Source organism: Lissotriton helveticus, chromosome 12 (genome assembly GCF_964261635.1).
Source record: "Lissotriton helveticus chromosome 12, aLisHel1.1, whole genome shotgun sequence".
Classification (NCBI taxonomy): Eukaryota; Metazoa; Chordata; class Amphibia; order Caudata; family Salamandridae; genus Lissotriton; species Lissotriton helveticus.
Genome location: NC_136073.1, coordinates 1,671,239 through 1,688,410, shown reverse-complemented (window position 1 = coordinate 1,688,410; position 17,172 = coordinate 1,671,239). Strand labels below are relative to the sequence as shown.

The 17,172-nt window shown below is 46.4% G+C and overlaps 1 protein-coding gene across 5 annotated transcripts in view; it reads left to right on the top strand.

Moving 5' to 3' along the window:
• Positions 1–15,693, top strand: part of PCSK4 (proprotein convertase subtilisin/kexin type 4) — a 361,577-nt gene extending 345,884 nt beyond the window's left edge. For all 5 annotated transcript variants that reach the window (XM_078670994.1, XM_078670991.1, XM_078670992.1 and 2 more), the window contains 4 exons: positions 7,554–7,733; positions 11,177–11,301; positions 11,941–12,060; positions 14,177–15,693. In XM_078670994.1, coding sequence (XP_078527120.1) covers positions 7,554–7,733; positions 11,177–11,301; positions 11,941–12,060; positions 14,177–14,712 — 961 coding nt within the window. In that variant the 3' untranslated portion in view covers positions 14,713–15,693. The remainder of the gene's footprint in view (positions 1–7,553; positions 7,734–11,176; positions 11,302–11,940; positions 12,061–14,176) is intronic.
• The last annotated feature ends 1,479 nt before the right edge of the window (positions 15,694–17,172 follow it).

Genomic DNA, 17,172 nt, shown 5'->3' with positions numbered 1-17,172 from the left:
GGGTGAATTTTGAAGGGCGTAGAGAAGCCGTGGCTAGGTCATCATTTTGTACAGCCCTGCCCATCAGCGACAGCGGTAGAGTGTGCCTGTGGGCGGTGTCAGCGTGGAACCATTCTCATTGGGGGGTTAAGTTGTCTTGAACGAACAACTGCTGGTCGCGAGTTACAAAACTTCAGTTATTTAAAGTCCTCCAACGCCACGAGTGCTGTGCATTCCGGCTGGAGCCTTGGTGTGGGAGGGAATAGGAGAGTCTTAACAAGGGAAAGATCACCGATATGGGCCAATGCATTTTTTATAGCCCGAATAGCTACTGAAGAACTCGGAAATATGGAGTATCCTTGTTATTGAGAAGTGTGGCCTTGAGACATATAATAGGATGTTGTTGGCATAGAGGGCGACATGTTCCTCCTAGCCGCCCTCGGATGGAATGCCCCATATCAATGGGTCATGGCGGATCCAAGCCAGCAGCAGCTCCGGTGCGAATACCAGCTGAAATTGCGGGAATTCCTTCTTGGTTCCTGTCTGCTATGGAAAGATTCTGGACGTTACTCTGTTGACTCTGTGGTCACACCTCTCCTTCGGAGGAAATCCTTTGTTCAGCATCCCCTGCCCGAGTTAGGCTCATTAGCAGGGGTGCAGAACAGTGTCTGGGGTCTGTAGCAGTGCAGGATGGTAGGCAGACCCTGTAAGGCTGCACAGGTAGGTATTGGGGGGTGCTCTAAGGAGCCCCCAGTACATGGTATCATGCTACTAACACTGGAATCAGTGTAGTTGCTTGATTCCAACATGTTTGATACCTTAGAGGCGACTTGCAGTGACTGGGATATAAGGGAAACCTTATATATAAAGTGAATGGTTTATGCACCACTTCACCAGACTGCGATAGCAGTCCTGCAGGCACAATTTGCATGGAATTCCATGGGTGGCACAACACATGCTGCAGCCCATGGGAGACCCCTGGTGTACCAGTGCCCTGGGTACCACTGTACCATATACCAGGGACTTACAGTGGTACCCCAGTATGCCAAGTGTGGAGTGCACAAAGTGCTTACCATCAACGTTTAGAGGAGATAGCATGGCCACTGGGTTCTTGGTTAGCAGGATCTCAGTGAACTAAGTCAAAACACACTGACACCAGGCAAAAAGTGGAGGTATCTTATACAGAAAATCCCACTTTCCTACAGGAGAGCCCTAAAGTCAGTGCTTCACTCTGCTGGTATGTCATTGGGGTGTAGTACACTGTATACATTCACATACTTTTAAAATTTTGCAACTTCACTTGGGAGTCGCCAAAAGTAGTGATAGTAAACACTTAGGTTACTGCTGCCCTTAGTAATGTGAGCACCTCATTGTACGGTCCAAGCTTCAGCAAGGTGAGGTAGGAAAGTTGTGCGCTCTGACTCTTTGAAAGCAGGTCATCAAATAAGCATGGAGGACACTGTGGAGGAGCATCGGTTCAGAGCAGCAGACACGGCATGCAAACTCAGAGCAGGAATCACAAAGGGTCGCAGAGCAGAGGACAACACCTGAAAGGGCATGGGAGTTTAAAGAGTACTCTGCGGGCACTGCCTACCTGCTCCTGGTTGCATGTGGGGTCATGGTTTGAAGTGCACTGCAGAAATGTGCCTTGCTGTCTGATGGGCTGGTCTTGAGTTGGAGTCCATGCACTGCCTTTCTGTCTGTTGGGGGCTGGGGGTGGGGTGGGGTGGTTCATGGTTTGGAGTGCACTGTAAAGATGTGCCTCACTGGTCCCTAGGGGTGGTTTTGTCAATGTCAATGGTATTTGTAAAGCGCAAACAATCATCCCCAATGGGATATCACGGCGCTGTCCTGACAATAGTGAGTGGTTAACAGATAACAGAGTGGGGATTATGTTTACTCAGGTTTTGGGAAAAGAAATGTTTTTAATTGCTTCCTGAAGGACAAGTAACAGTCTGTTAGTCTGAGTTCTTGCGGCAGCTTATTCCAGTTGTTTGGTGCCAGGTGGGAGAATGCCCGTCCACCCATCCTGGCTGTTTTCACACGAGTGTTGCTTGCTCTAGCAGCCGTACAGGAACGCAGGTTCCTTGTAGGAGCATAGAATCTGATTTTATTTTTTAGGATGCGAGGGCCCGTGTTGTGCAATGCTTTATGCGTTATGCACATTAGCTTGAAGATAGCTCTTTGTCTCATTGGTAGCCAGTGAAGCTCACGCAGGCAGCTTTTGGCTGGGTCGTACTTTCTTTTATTGCAAATTGCCTTTGCCGCAGCATTCTGTACGACTTGCAGTTTTGCGAAAAGATAGTCCGCCATTCCCACAAACAGGGAATTTCCGTAATCCAGCCTGCTCATTAATAAAGACTGGACCAGTATCTTCCTGCACTCAGTGGAGATCCATGGAAAAACTCGCCGGAGCATCTTGAGTAGTACAAAGCCTTTGCCACTGATTGTAGATACGTGGGTTTTCATGCTCAGGGTATTATCTAGAATCACACCTAAATTTTTGGCAGTTGATGCTGGTATGGGAGCGGTGCCCAGAGTGGTGGGCCACTAGCTGTTGTCCCATAGGTGTGTATGTCTACCAAACAGCAGAATCTCAGACTTGTCTGCGTTTAATTTGAGACAATGGTTGTGCATCCAATTGGCTAATTCGGTCAGGCAGTTCGATAGCCTATCCTTAGGGTCGTCTTCTTCATCTAATGAAATCATTAGTTGGGTGTCGTCTGCGTAAGAGCAGATCCCAACATCCCACTTTCTCCCTATATCGGCTAGTGATGAGACAAACACGTTAAATAGGGTTGGGCTCAATGAGGCCCCTTGTGGGACCCCATACTTGATGTTCCGGGGAGGGGAGACAAAATCACCCATCCGTACTGACTGTGTTCTGTCTTGCATGAAAGACTGCAGCCACCCTAATGCCTTTTCCTGGATACCCTTGGCTGCTAGGATTTCCAGGAGTCGGTGGTGTGGGACGGTGTCAAATGCCGCCGAGAGGTCTAGTAGAATCAAGGCGACTGTCTTTCCCTGATCTACCTTGGTACTGATATTGTCTGACACTGCCAGGAGTGTTGTCTCAGTGCAATTGTTGGTCCGGAACCCTGTTTGGGAGCTGTCCAATAGATCATTGGTCTCTAGGAATTTGGAAAGCTGCCTGTTGACCAATTTCTCCATCACCTTAGACAAATAAGGAAGTTGAGAAATAGGCCGATAGTTTGCCGGGTTGTAAATATCAGATCCTGCTTTTTTTAGTAAGGGAGTGACTATGGCATTTTTCCAATACTTCGGGAATCCAGCAGAATTCAATGATTGATTAAAGACTTTGGTTACAGCTGGGCAGATTATTGGTGTTAGTTGAGAGAAAATATGATGCGGGCATGGGTCCAGTGGGGAGCCTGATTTTACTTCCTGCATAGCTTTGCCCACTTCCTCCTCTGTAAAAGGGCCGAATCTAGGACAGCTAGCCAGAACTGGGGATGTTACACGAGGTTGTGGTTGCTTTGATTCAATGTTGGAAAAAGAGGCATAGATCGTATCGATTTTTTCACAGAAATATTCATTAATTTTATTGCAGCCTTCTTGCGAGGTGGTAAGATCCACTGATAGATTAGCCGGGCTGCATAGCTCTTTGACTATTTTGAATAGTTCTTTTGAAGAATTTTTGCTTTCTGTTATCCTCCGTGAGAAATAGTCTTTCTTTGCTTTCCTAATAGCTTTGTTGTAGAGCACAAGTTCCTTTTTGTATATGGCTCTTGTTTCTAGGGTTTTATTGAGCCTCCAATTGTGTTCGCAAGATGTACATTTCCTTTTTAAAGATTTTAATTCAGGTCCATACCACTTCTCTGAGACTGTGCCTCTCCGTTTATGTTTAGAGAGTGGAGCTGAACAGTGTTCCAGCGCACCCTTGATATTATTCTGGAGCTCTTCTATTTCATTATTAATATTGGTGTTTCCTATGAATACATGTGTAAAATGATTCTGTAATTTTTCCACAGAATTTTTTTCCCAGCTCCTAGCTGATGCTGTTGCTGGGGGCATGGATTTAGAGTGTTTGGTAGGTATTTTAATAGTGAACACAATCATGGAGTGGTCAGTCCAAATCAATGGTTTAATCGCATTGATGTCAATGGCTCCTATATTGGAGAAGATGAGATCTAAAATATGTCCAGCCCTATGTGTGGGCTGATTAATTATTTGTGTCAGCTGTAGGATATCCATGTCCTCCACTAGCTGTTTGGTTAATGGGTTGCTGCTGCTATCAAAGTGTACGTTAAAATCTCCTATCACAAGAATATTCTTGTTTTTGAGACAGATCGGTAGTATTTGGGTAAAGAGTTGGGCACTAAAGTCTAAAGTGCTTGCAGGGGGGTTATAAACTATCACTCCCCCAAATATAATATTGGTGTTTACAGATACTGAGAATAGTAATAAAAGAAAGGGAGGACTCCTTAAGGATTCAATCAGGGACCAGGAGTAAATAAGTTTTGTTATTACACAGTACGAGAAACTATTCATGGATGTCCAGTTATAACTGGACATCCATGAATAGTGTGATTTCTTGTACATTTTGAATAATCTGATGATGTATGATTCTATTTGTGTATAAGGATTAATCTTTTTCTTAAACAAAAAAGATTAGGAAATTGTTTTAAACATACGGCTTTTTATTAATTTTTTATTAATGTGTATTACTCATGATTTTATGAACTTGTAATAAAGTGTTCAAGAATTTTTAAATAAGACTAGATGATGAGGTTTTTTTGCATGCATGTCTTCACTTTTTCTCGTACTGTGTAATAACAAAACTTGTTCAGAGACAGTGGGCGTTTTTGAGATAGAAGGGTAACACTGGGAAGGATTCCAAGAGTTGGTCTCTTTTGGACCTTTGTTTTTCTTACAGATACTGAGAATGCCATTGCTTCATGGCTGTTGGACTGTGTGATCGGTACTTGTCTACAGGTGAGGGATTCCATAAATAGCAGGGCTACCCCCCCGCCACTTTTCTTCACTCTATTCAGATTGAGTATTTTATAATCCGCTGGAAGGGCTGTCGCGATGTCTGGGGTGCTATGGGTATCGAGCCAGGTCTCAGTTATAAAAACCAAGTCTGGTTTGGTTTCTGTCAATAGGTCCCACAGCTCTATCGCATGCTTGGGTAGGGATCTGGCATTGAGATAGATGCATTTAAGGGCCAGAGTTGGGGTATTTTTTATACGGACTTCTGTCCCTGTATCACTTCCCCATTGACAGTGCCGACAACAGAAAGGGCCCATGATATCATATGGTCCCAGACGAGCACAATGTGTGGTATTTCTTACCCCTACGTTGTTCAGACTCCTAAGTTCCACGCTGGAGTATGAGATAGTGTGGCTAGTATCTTTTGTGAGTAGTTGGGCATGGAGTGTGGCCCCTAGTCCCGGCCCGTCGCGGACGGGTGCAGACGGGCTTGCCTTTGGCGCGCCTTCGGCGCCTCCGCTGCGCCCGTCCGCTGCGCCTCCTATATGAGGGTGCCATTTTATCTACAAAAGGGCGGGAGGGCGGGAGGGGCTAAGCGCTAGTATGCTAGCTCTTCCTCCCTTTCCTCACCCAAAATGGCGGCCCGATCAGCCTCTACTCGGCTGTAATCAGGTAAAACAGAGTGCAAGTTCCTTTAAAACCTAGTATTCAGTTTTAAAATAGCAATCAATGTTTAAATACAGGTCCCGGCATTCCGCCTCAGGACACTGTATAATTATTAAAAAACGATTTTCTCATGTGCAAAACAGTTTGTGCAAATAGCAGTTTTTTAAAACCAATAACAAACGCTCAGTTTACCATAACACACACACTAGCAGTCAGTGGGGGAATGGTTATTTCTGAGGTTTTTATCTACAATAGGGCGGGAGGGTGGGAGGGCCTAAGCGCTAGTATGCTAGCTCTTCCTCCCTTTCCTCACCCAAAATGGCGGCCCCGATTAGCCTCTACTCGGCTGTAATCGGGTATAACAGAGTGCAAGTTCCTTTAAAACCTAGTATTCAGTTTTAAAATAGCAATCAATGTTTAAATACAGGTCCCGGCATTCCGCCTCAGGACACTGTATAATTATTAAAAAACGATTTTCTCAAGTGCAAAACAGTTTGTGCAAATAGCAGTTTTTAAAAACAAATAACAAGTGCTCAGTTTACGATAACACACACACTAGCAGTCAGTGGGGGAATGGTTATTTCTGAGGTTTTTATCTACAAGAGGGCTGGAGGGGCTAAGCGCTAGTATGCTAGCTCTTCCTCACTTTCCTCACCCAAAATGGCGGCCCCGATAAGCCTCTACTCGGCTGTAATCAGGTAAAACAGAGTGCAAGTTCCTTTAAAACCTAGTACACTGCCTTACTGTCTGCTGGGTGTCGCAGGTTTGAAGTCACTGCCTCACTGGCTGCTGGACGGTCATGGGTTGGATTACAGTACCTCATTGTCTACTTAGGGGTTGTAGGTTGGAATGCTCTTTTCAAGGTTGTACCTTGTACACTGATTGTGGGTCAGGGGTTGAAATACACTGCCTCGTTGTCTATTGGGTGTCACAAGGTGGAGGTTACTGCCTCACTGGCTGCTGGATGGCCAAGGGTTGGAGTGCATTGCCAGGTTGTTCCTCATTCTCTGCTGGAGGGGTCATGGCTTGGAGTACACTGTAAGGTGTGCCTGGCTCTGTGCTGGGGATTAGAAGGGGGCCCATTAGTTTATGGGTTGGTGGACTCTTTAGGCCTTGCCTCACCGTCTGTTGAGGGGTCGTGGCTTGTAGTAAGCTGCATGGATGTGCCTCGCTCTGTGCTGGGGGTTATGATTTCGGTTGTTCTTGAGTTGGTGTACACTAATTGCCTGCTGGGGGGCCAAAAGTTGGAGTACACTGCAAGATTGTACCTCACTCTCTGTTGGAGTTGTGCGTGGTCATGGGTTGAAGTACACTGCAAGAACGTGTTTCGTTGTCTGCTGGGAGGTCATGGGTTTGAGTACACTGCAGCCAGTGCCTCACTGTCTCCTAGTGGGAAGTTGGTTGGATTACACTTCATGCAGTGCCTCGTTGTCTCCTGGTGGTCAAGAGTTGGAGTACACCATTACAAGGACATGTTTTGCTGTCTTTTGGGAAGTCTTGGGTTGGAGTGCACTGGCAGGGATGTGCCTCACCATCTAGACGGTCATGAGTTGGAGTGCACTGCAAATACGCGCCCCGCTGTCTGCTGGAGTGGTGGCAGGTCATGGGTTTGAGTACACTGCAAGCAAGGCATCACTGTGTCCTGGGGGGGGGTCTTGAGTTGGAGTGCACTTCAAGGGTTTTACCCGCTGTCTGCTGGGGAGCCATGGGCTGAGTGTACACTCTGTACCTCGCTCTATGCTGGGGGAGAGGGTTCATGAGCTGGGAGTACACTGTACCTCGCTCTCTGTTGGGGGCATGGGTTGGAGTGCACTGCAAGGATGTGCCTCCTCTCTTCTGAGAGTTTCATGGGTTGCAAGTACACTCTGTACCTCACTCTGTGCTGGGTGGGATCATGGGTTGTAACCGTCTGATGGACCATGCCAGCCCTCAGTGTAGCTTTCTATTTTTTGCAGGACGATAGCTTCTAAGCTCGTCATTGAGAAGAATGTGACGGCCTGTGCCAGATCTCCGGGGTTCATTCGCTCCCTGGAGCATGTACAGGCCAGAGTGTCCCTCAGCTACAGTCGGAGGGGAGACTTGGAGGTGTCTCTTATCAGTCCACGGGGCACAAGGTCCGTGCTGGTAGCGCTGAGGTAAGAAGCCAGTGTGTGCCTTATGCTAGAAGACCAAAGTCTTACTGTGCTGCCTTCCCACCCTTTACCCTCCAGAAGACTGCAAATATAAGTGGGAAAAAACATAAAAGAGCAAGGTCTGCTATGTCACTTTCTACATGTTTGTATTTCTCCAGTATTGGTTCTTTCATAGATTCACATGCTTGAATCATTCCCCTTCATTGAAGTGGGAGTCTCGTGGTACTATAATAAAGCAGCATGCATCATTACCATAGGCCATAATTGCAATGAACAGTCACTTTAGTAGCTTATCTATGTCCTTTGAAAAAAAATGTACCAGACTAGAACTATAACCAATTAGGCGACAGCACCCTGTAGAATTCTTCCAAGAGAGGCTGAATCCCTCAGAGTTTCGACTGCACGCCATGAGAAGGGAGCCTCCCTGAGCTCTGCTCAGTATTTCCTCTCTAGAGTCTGAGATTTATTCTGACAACTGCCATGTTGGATACTTCCAAGAAAGGCCTCTTCAGATCATGCAAAATCTGTGGATAGAAAAGGCTGCATGTGGATGACCCACATAAAGACGGACTTTATTGCTGTTAACCTCAGCACAAGATAAAGGAATGCAAAATATTTCACACTTTTCCATCCAAGACCTCGAAGGACAGGGAGTGGAGGCTCCTCCTGTGACTACAGAAGGCTAAAACTCACAGATGAGAATGTAGTGACATGTCCTTGAGTTCACGCAAAGGAGCAAGATCCTCTGACCAGTATACCTCTGAGGAGAGCAGGAAGATTTTAAAAGAATCATCACAAGGAACCTCTCAGAAAGGAGAAAACATAACATGTCTCAACAGAGACATAAAACCCCTCTCAAAACTCTCTCAATGGCAGTATCACCATATATATATATATATATTTTTTTAAACAGACTTTATTGAGTTTCATACAATGCATATAGGCCGTGGTATCTCACCCCGGTCAATCATACAGTTGAGCAACAAGTTACTTGGAGCAAAAGTAGAGCACTACATGACCCACAAGGCAACAGTTCAGTTGGAGTTTTAGGTGAACCCCGTGATGTGTAAGTTCTTGTAGTCCGGTCCTTCTGCAACTGCGGAAAATGCAGCCTCTGGTCCCCAAATTGCCCCCTACCCTCCATTTATCCCCTTCAAACTTTCCCCCATCCTGCCCCCCCCCCCAATCCCCCCTCCAGGCGTGTCACGTAGAATGGCAGTATCACCATCGACAGCAGTATTGTCAGCGACGATGACGGTCACCACTATCTCATCTATGAGACCATCGCCGGCAAAGACAACAATGTCAGCAAGCGTCAACGTATCCATGCTGTTGACGAGGATCCTGTCATCCACGAAGATACTATTAACGCTAACACCGCCGACACCTTCGACAACAAAACCGTCAAGGGGATTTCTTCCAAAGTCAGAGACACCTTGCCAGTGACGATCACCTTGATGATGCTGAAAATTTCAAAGCTAACAAGAACAACTCTAAGACCTGAGTTAAATCTCCTAGCAAGGTTTCACCTCTTTCCTGAAGTCACCTACTAGACCTGGAAGAGTCGGACGACGATGGGCCTTTTGGGGCAGCACACAGCCCAGCAGAGCTCCAGGTCAAGTACCAGGAAGACAGCGACATGAGAGGAGAAGAGCAATATTATCACCATTATTATGCCCCTTCCTCAAAGTGGTATTATGAGCACTATCACTATCATGCACAAACCAGGCATGATGATGTACAGGTGCCTGTGTTGCTCTTCCAACATTTGCAGGCCATGCTGCAAGATTACAGGAAAAGGTTCCCTAAAGCTCCACAGGAGTAGCCAGTAATACCGCCTGCCTCTCCTGCTACTCCAAGACACATTCCTCCACCGATCACACCCATGATGACTGTGAGACGTGGGCCTGGTATATGATGTTCTCCAGTATTAGGGTGTCTTTCATAGATTCACATGCCTGAATCATTCCCCGTCGTCGGAGTGGGAGTCCCACGGTATATAAAAAAGCAATAATATGCTATAATAACATTGGAAAAACCAGTACTTCCCACCCAGGAAGTAAAGTAGCCCAAGCTACAGTAGAAAAAACTTCCACACTCATGACTATCCTAGTAATTTTGTATAGTCCAAACTACAGCCAATCAGGCGACAGCACCCACCAGAAGGTTCTCCCCAGAGGCTCAGACTCTCAGATTTTCTACCGCACGTCGTGTGAAGGGAGTCTCCCTGAGCTCTGCTCAGTTTTCTTCAATTTTCTTAATTTTTCTTCAATTTTTTCTTCATAATATCACAGTTTTGTAATGTCTTCTTACATGAAGTCTACCTCCAGACCCTGCGTCACTTGTGGAAAGCTGAGACCTTTTCCTGTGAAACCTCATGAAGAGTATATGGACCAGCACTCTGCCTGTCTCTGACATGGTAGGAGGAGAAGGGGTTGTTCTTGTGCTTAGACTATACCCCCCTTCTGATGTGGGAGGATTTTTTTGTTTGTCCTGCACGTTAAGGTTTTAAATGATGCTTCTCCTCTACTTCACCAGCTGAAGTAACATCACAATTAAGGGGTCTCTGGCCTTCTTTGAGTCTGTGCCTCCCACATCTACGCCCACGAGATTTACTCTCAGGTGTCTAGACTCACTCTAGGTCAGGCTGTGCTACGTACACTCTTTCAAACAACGGCACACCCACAGGTTAACCACCACTTTGTGGAGAAATGCTTTACAGTCTATGCAAAGCATGTGTATCGACAGCTGCACATGTCTCGAATGGATTATGTCGCTTAACAAGGAAACATTTGTTTGTGGAATGTAGTGCTGTAGATTCACACGCACCCACCCTCCTCCTCGGTCACCTGCTGCCGTTGCAGTTAACTTTTTGCTATGCATGGCAGTCTTTACTATACATACTTTATACTCCAATCTCACTCACCTGCAGGAAAACAATCTAATAATAGAGTTGATGCCCATGGACATTATCACCAGGAGGAGGAGTCACTTGAACTCGTGCCTCGAAAGACTTATTCGAAGAAAAACAAATTGCACACATCCTGATCCAACACTAGATAGCAGGATTATGGAAAGCATGTGAGTGCATCTGCAGCACTACATGCCACGAACAGATGCTTACAGGGTAAGTAACAAATTCCTTACTGAGAGGGCCGGACTGGAAACACAAACCAGCCCTGCCAATTCTGCCGGACTGGCCACGGGGAGAGGGGCTGGGGCTGCTAGCGAACGGCAGTACTGCTTCCGCTCTACCACTGCTGCTGCTTTTGTTCAAGGGGGCCAAGCCGGCCCCCAGTAATAAAACTGGCCCCACCACTTGAAAAGCGGCCCCCATCCTTATGGCCCACCAGGATAACATCCAGTGCCTTCTATGGCCAGTCCAACCCTGCTTCCTGAGTTTCCTTCTATTTTACTGAGATCGGTTTCCTTTTCCTCCCCTGCAGGCCTTATGACACTAGCACCATCGGGTACAAGGACTGGGTGTTCATGACCACCCATAGCTGGGACGAGGATCCACAAGGCCTCTGGACCCTGGAGCTGGTGAACAAGGGTGATTACAGCAACACTGGTACGTTTTCCAATTCTTTGCATCTTTAAAGGGTAGGGTTGCTTGTGTGATCCAGCCGGTGCCACTCTGGTACCAGGCATTCTGTCTAGGGGGCACAGAGATGGCTAAAGCAAGTGTATGTAGTATTCATGACCACCCTGGCTGTCTCTGTTACACCTTCATTGCTATGTCTAATTTACTGCCACAGTATTCACACCCACCCAGGCTTTCCCTCCTGTACTGGTACCGCTGCTGCATTCACACCCACCCAGACTGCCCTGCTGCACTCACCCGTCCTGGGTGTACTACAGCAATTATACTCACCCTTTATTCTCTGTGTCTCTGACATTCCTGCAGCACTGTCCCATCAGGACTACCTCTGTTGTACTTTTGCAAATAGAGAGACTACCCCAGATTCCCTAATGCCCATCCTGACTTCTGCTGCCCACACTGACTACCCCAGCCGCACAGACGCCCTCACTGCCCCTACCTACTAAGCCAACGAAACAGGCCTTGCATTATTAACACCCTGCTCCATATATCTGGCTCAATGGTGTCTGTTCCAGCTCTGGTTGCACACACACTTTCATGCATCTGCTGTGCTCGTGTTGGATCACCCTGTCCTCACTGACCCCCTCTGTCCCTCTCTCCACTCTTCAGGGCTGCTTCATAGGTTCACATTACTGCTCTATGGCACAGAGGAGGATGTGATTGGCCGAGTGATCGCCAGCAGCGTCCTCAGCAAGTGTTTAACGTGGAACCTGGAAGGAATGTGTGTGGGTAAGTGACCGTCGAGACAGGGGAGGGCAGAGGAGAGTCCTATGGCTCATCTCGGACGCTTGTATCTTAGGCTGGCACCAGTCCTTCTCGCTACACACAACCAATATTCAGAGGTTGCCCCACACTGAACCCGTCAGTGTGATACCCCTTGAGGTCTGTGCTTTCTTACTTTCTTTGATGGTCTGGAATGTAGGTGGGAACGAATCTCGACTTTACCATAATCTCAAGCCCGGGAACTTTCAGAAATTCAGGTGCTCTGAGTATTTGAGGGCTCAAAGTCCAGCTCAGAAAAGTGAATATTTCCAAGAGTCAGTCTATCTATGAAAGATACTAGAGGTGTAGCAATGAAAGTTATCTGGGCTTTCAACCATTCCAGTTCACCTGTGAATCTCCACAGCAGCAGGCTTCAGCTTTATGCAGGCCACAGTGAACCAAAGAAAGATCGCAATATGGAGAAGCACTTTTACAGGCAAGTAACTGAAGTGTGTCTGGGACTGAAGTTGCATAGATCGTATACAATGTGTAGAATATTTCCCTCCCGCAGGTCATTTTACGTATTATGTAAAAACACCTGGGCTTGTGAAGAGTCATTGGTGCTTCCCAGAACCCCACCTTGCTGACAGAAGTGAAGGGCAGAGTTCATCGGATGCCAGTGACTTCAAACACCTTCTGACACATATCTCCTGTCTTGGCAATTTTCCAGAACTTGAGCGAGTTGTTATCACTTCATTAGTGAGAGGAGTTTACAATAACAGCTGAAGCATGCATGCATATGACTCCAGCAGAAGGGAGGTCCCATGTCCAAGGACCAGTATTTAATGAATTCCTGAAAGACAACAACTCCATGGTGCTGATTCAGAAGGAAAAAAGAAACAGAAGTACCCTTGCAGGCTGTGATATCAAAATGTAGAAAATAGTGACCTTTATAATAGCTGAGCAGGTCTTTAAGAAGTCATCTACAAATTCCTATTACCCATCACTCCCAACGGTTTAGAAACACCAGCTGTCATACACTGGAAGATGACTCCATGGTGTAACATGTTACTGTGAACTTATGCTTCCTGACACAGGGGATAGAACTGAAACCTTTCATCAACAAGCACTTGCACGCACAAGCCTTGATCCCATTCATTCAGATAAGAGTGTTTCTAGTTTAGCCGGGTAATTATGCAAAACATTGTCTGGACTGGTGTTCATGAATCTGAGGGTACGCCACTAGAATTGCTGCTGAGTTAAGACCCGTTGACCTGGAGGGACATGGGGTTCACGATCACCCAAAGACATGAACACGGGGACTATGGAATCCCTGTTCCGGCCTGCCAGGTGTCCACAGTGCACGGACACTCTCCAGAGACCTCTGTGTTCATGGTGGTTATCGCAGACTTGGGTGCGTTCCCCTTCCCACTCTCTCTTGTAGCTGTGGTGCGCACACCAGCTCTTTGGGGCATATTATCAAGGGATTTATCTCTGCTTTTTTGGCTTTAAAAGCCAAGAAAGCGGAGATAAAATGATCTCCCTATCAGCAACAGGGTGCTAACACGCAAATTTGCATGTTAGCACCCTTTTTCTCTACGCTTCCCCTTGCATCTCTAATGAGATGCAAAGGGGGCGTTCCAGAGAAAAATAATAGGAGAAATGTTGTTAAGCGACATTTCTCCTATTATCAAGGATATCGCTAACCCTGTTAGTGATAAAAAAAAGCAGCGCTAACCGCGGTTAGCACTGCTTTTTTTACACCTGGTATTTTCCTGACTTAGCCATGATATCCTATGGAAGGTGGATATCATGGCTAAGTTTGTGAGCCCCTATCATCAAGCTAACGCCAAACTTCGAGAGATTATCGTTGGTTTTCCAGCGATAATCTCTCATTTGGCAGTTAGCGCGAGGATTTTTATCACCTTGCTAATAGCAAGTTATCTCTGCGATAATTTCCGGTGATGCTTAGCGTTAAAAAATTCGTTGCTAAGCATTGTTAGCGATAAATATCGCTCATATTTGGTACTATGCCCCTTTGTTTCTACCTATGCTGGTCACCAGCACCCTTGGGACTACTCAAAATCTATTGCAAGGTGAGTGATGTGGAGCTAATGTCACCCCCTCTCTTTTCTTCTTACAGAATGTAGCAGTCCGTTCTTTGCCTTTGGAAAGCTGTGCCTGTCCTACTGTCCTCCCAAATACTACAGAACAGTTCTGAAGTTAAACAGCACAGAGAAGGGATCTGGATACACCAATCTGTGTGCAGCCTGCGACCCGTCCTGTTACACCTGCAATGGGAGCACCCCCCGGAACTGCACCGCGTGCCCACCCTTCTCCTTCTTCAACGAGCAGCTGCACTCCTGCTCAGAGCCTGTCTTTCCCCGGGCAGACCCCGTGGCAGAGCCCCCAGAGCACATCCTCCGCATCACAGCCACGGCTGCCCTCATCATCGGCGCTCCTCTGTCCATGTTCTGCCTTCTAGCCGCGATCTCATGGCTGCTCAACAAGGTGGTGGGGAGGCGGCGGCCACCGGCGCAGTCCACGCACCACCAGGAGGATTCTGGGTCTGAGATGAGGACCTTTCGTGAGAGGAATGCAGAACCCTCAGGAGCCAATGAGGCTCAAATGCACAGAAGTGAGGAGGAAGCGGGACCCCCAGTTGTTCTTAAGAAATGAACCACATCATCATTGCCCTCCTGCTGAGTGGATTGGAGATGGGAGCCATGCTGTGCTTTATTTTGACAGGGGCTTATGAAGTTCACAGCACTCTACTGCTTTGAGGGCAGGCCAGTGACCAGAACCTCCGAGGAATCCTATGGACATGCGATGCTGATTGCAGAGGAGCAGAAGGCGCAAGGGAGAGAGGCAGGGTGCTTCGGGCACCAGGTCAGTGACACATTTTATAAGTAAGTATGAGTCAGGCTTCTAGGCACTCCTGACCTCCACAGAACAGGAGTTTTCAATCTGGATCCTTCTGCTGATACTGAACAGACATGTCTGCATTGTGTCACCAATGGCACAATAACACAGTGAGTGTAAACTGGTGTGTAGCTGCCAACCCGATGTAAGCCGAAGGTGGCCCAGTGAGCCGAGTTCTGTCCGATACTTTGTTCACGTGATGTCATAGCACATACATTTGGAGACTCCAGAATCCATTATGTTTTTTGTAATAAAAGCAGTGTGAACACTTAGTCACTAATACAAACCCTCACTTGTTCTTTGTCTAACCGTTTCCAAAGAGCTCTATGAGCACTATGTACTCTTTTAAGAAGAAAAAAATCAATATATAGACATTATTAGAAAGGAGTTTGGACAGGACCATGTTTCTGGAAAAGTCAGGTAAAAGAGGCCCCCTGTCTATGCATAACCTGTGGGCGAACCGCGGGCATGCCCGACCTATGGGTAAACACTCCGGTGACCTCCATCTGCAGATAGTGCCTTTTGTGACCCCTTCAGTGACCCACAACAGGACATCATGAAGTTGACTCAATGTTTGACCTCAGTTTCTGCAATTGATTGGTGCTCTGTCTTGTCATTCAGCAGCTTTCGAAAGTACACTCCATCCACACTCCTGACACGAAGCCTGGCATGTCAGAATCTGAATAAGTTGTCAAATAAAGACTGGAAACTTCAAGTCAGTCCCTCAGTTTTGTTTTGTGTCTGGTTTTCAACACATGGGGTGGATGGTGGTTGAGTCATTGTTTGATAGTGAGGGCTTCAAATTCCGTGCTTGTTCTTGGGAATAAAGTCTGGCTACGTGTATGAGAACAAAAAACACCTGTATGACTTAGTAACGATATGCCATACTGTATCAGATATTTTTTTCTGGTTAACCCTGATTTAATAGTCTCACAAGCCTAATGGAGGTGGTCCCTGTCTCTTTATTTTTAAACACTTTTTAAATAAATGTATTTAAATCTTAAAGTTGTTACAGCCATACAAGCAGTATATATGGTACATTATCGTCTGTACAAACACTGTGCCTTTGTCTACCGGTGCACACTTTACAAGCCATATATGATTGCAACTGTATTCCCATCATTTATGTTTTTAGTATAATAGCGTCTTCTCTTCCAGGGGATCCTCATCAATAGTCATAAGCACACTGAATATTCCCGCCCATGTGCGGGGCCCCGGAAATAATTAAAAAAATGATATATGAAAAACGTATATACAGGTATATATATATATTTTTTTTATCTCATAACAATGCAGCTTCCATCTAGGAGGCTAAACAATGTAATAAAACACATAAACTGCTTTTGCAAAATACATAATATATGTATAAAACACATGAGGGCAAGTAGCACTTGAACTCTGTTTTTAATGAGTAAACCTCATGAGGAAGCTGCAAAAGAAAAGCAGACATTGTTAGCCTACAGGCTGAATTGTAAACCAATAACAGCGAAAATGAAAGTATTTTTCCGTAAAACTGGCACCACGCCTTTAAGGCAGCCATGACCCCTAGCTTCTCTTCCAGGGGATCCTCATCAATAATGTAATCAACCAGTAGGGAGGAGGAATAGAGATCCATTCAGTTCCCCATTACAATAGTCAGTTAATCAGAAAGGAGAATGGACACTTGTAGCTTCATAACCATTGGTTATAGTGGATCACCCTCATAAACGCTGTGATGTTAAATGCGGTGTATATCTGTTATCCGCCCCACGTTCAGCGTTATGGCATAGTCATCGGGTGTCCAATCACGTGCTATATGCCAGCCTCATCCTGAGGCAACCTCTGGTCTGGGTAGCAGTGTCTAGAGAGTGAAGGACACCCCCAGAGGGAAGGTGAGGAAAAGAAAAGAAAATGTTTCAACTAAAAAACAAGGCCTCTCCAAAAGGGAGCTTTAATGTAAAAAGGAGAGGTAATGTTATTAAAATAAATTGCCAGACGTTCATCGTGGCTGCGCCTGACAGGCCTCAAGCCAGATGCGCAGCAGCGCATTCTGAACCTCCCATTTACCAGAACATCTCTCTTCGGCAAGCACACGGACGATGAGATGAGTCAGATGAAAGCCGAGCTCGACACCGTCAAGGCAGTCGGCTTAGAAAAAAAGGAGTTTAAACGCCGTTTCAAGTCCAACAGAGGCAGAGGGGCTCAACAGAGGGTTCAAACCCCTCAGTAGTCCCAAAA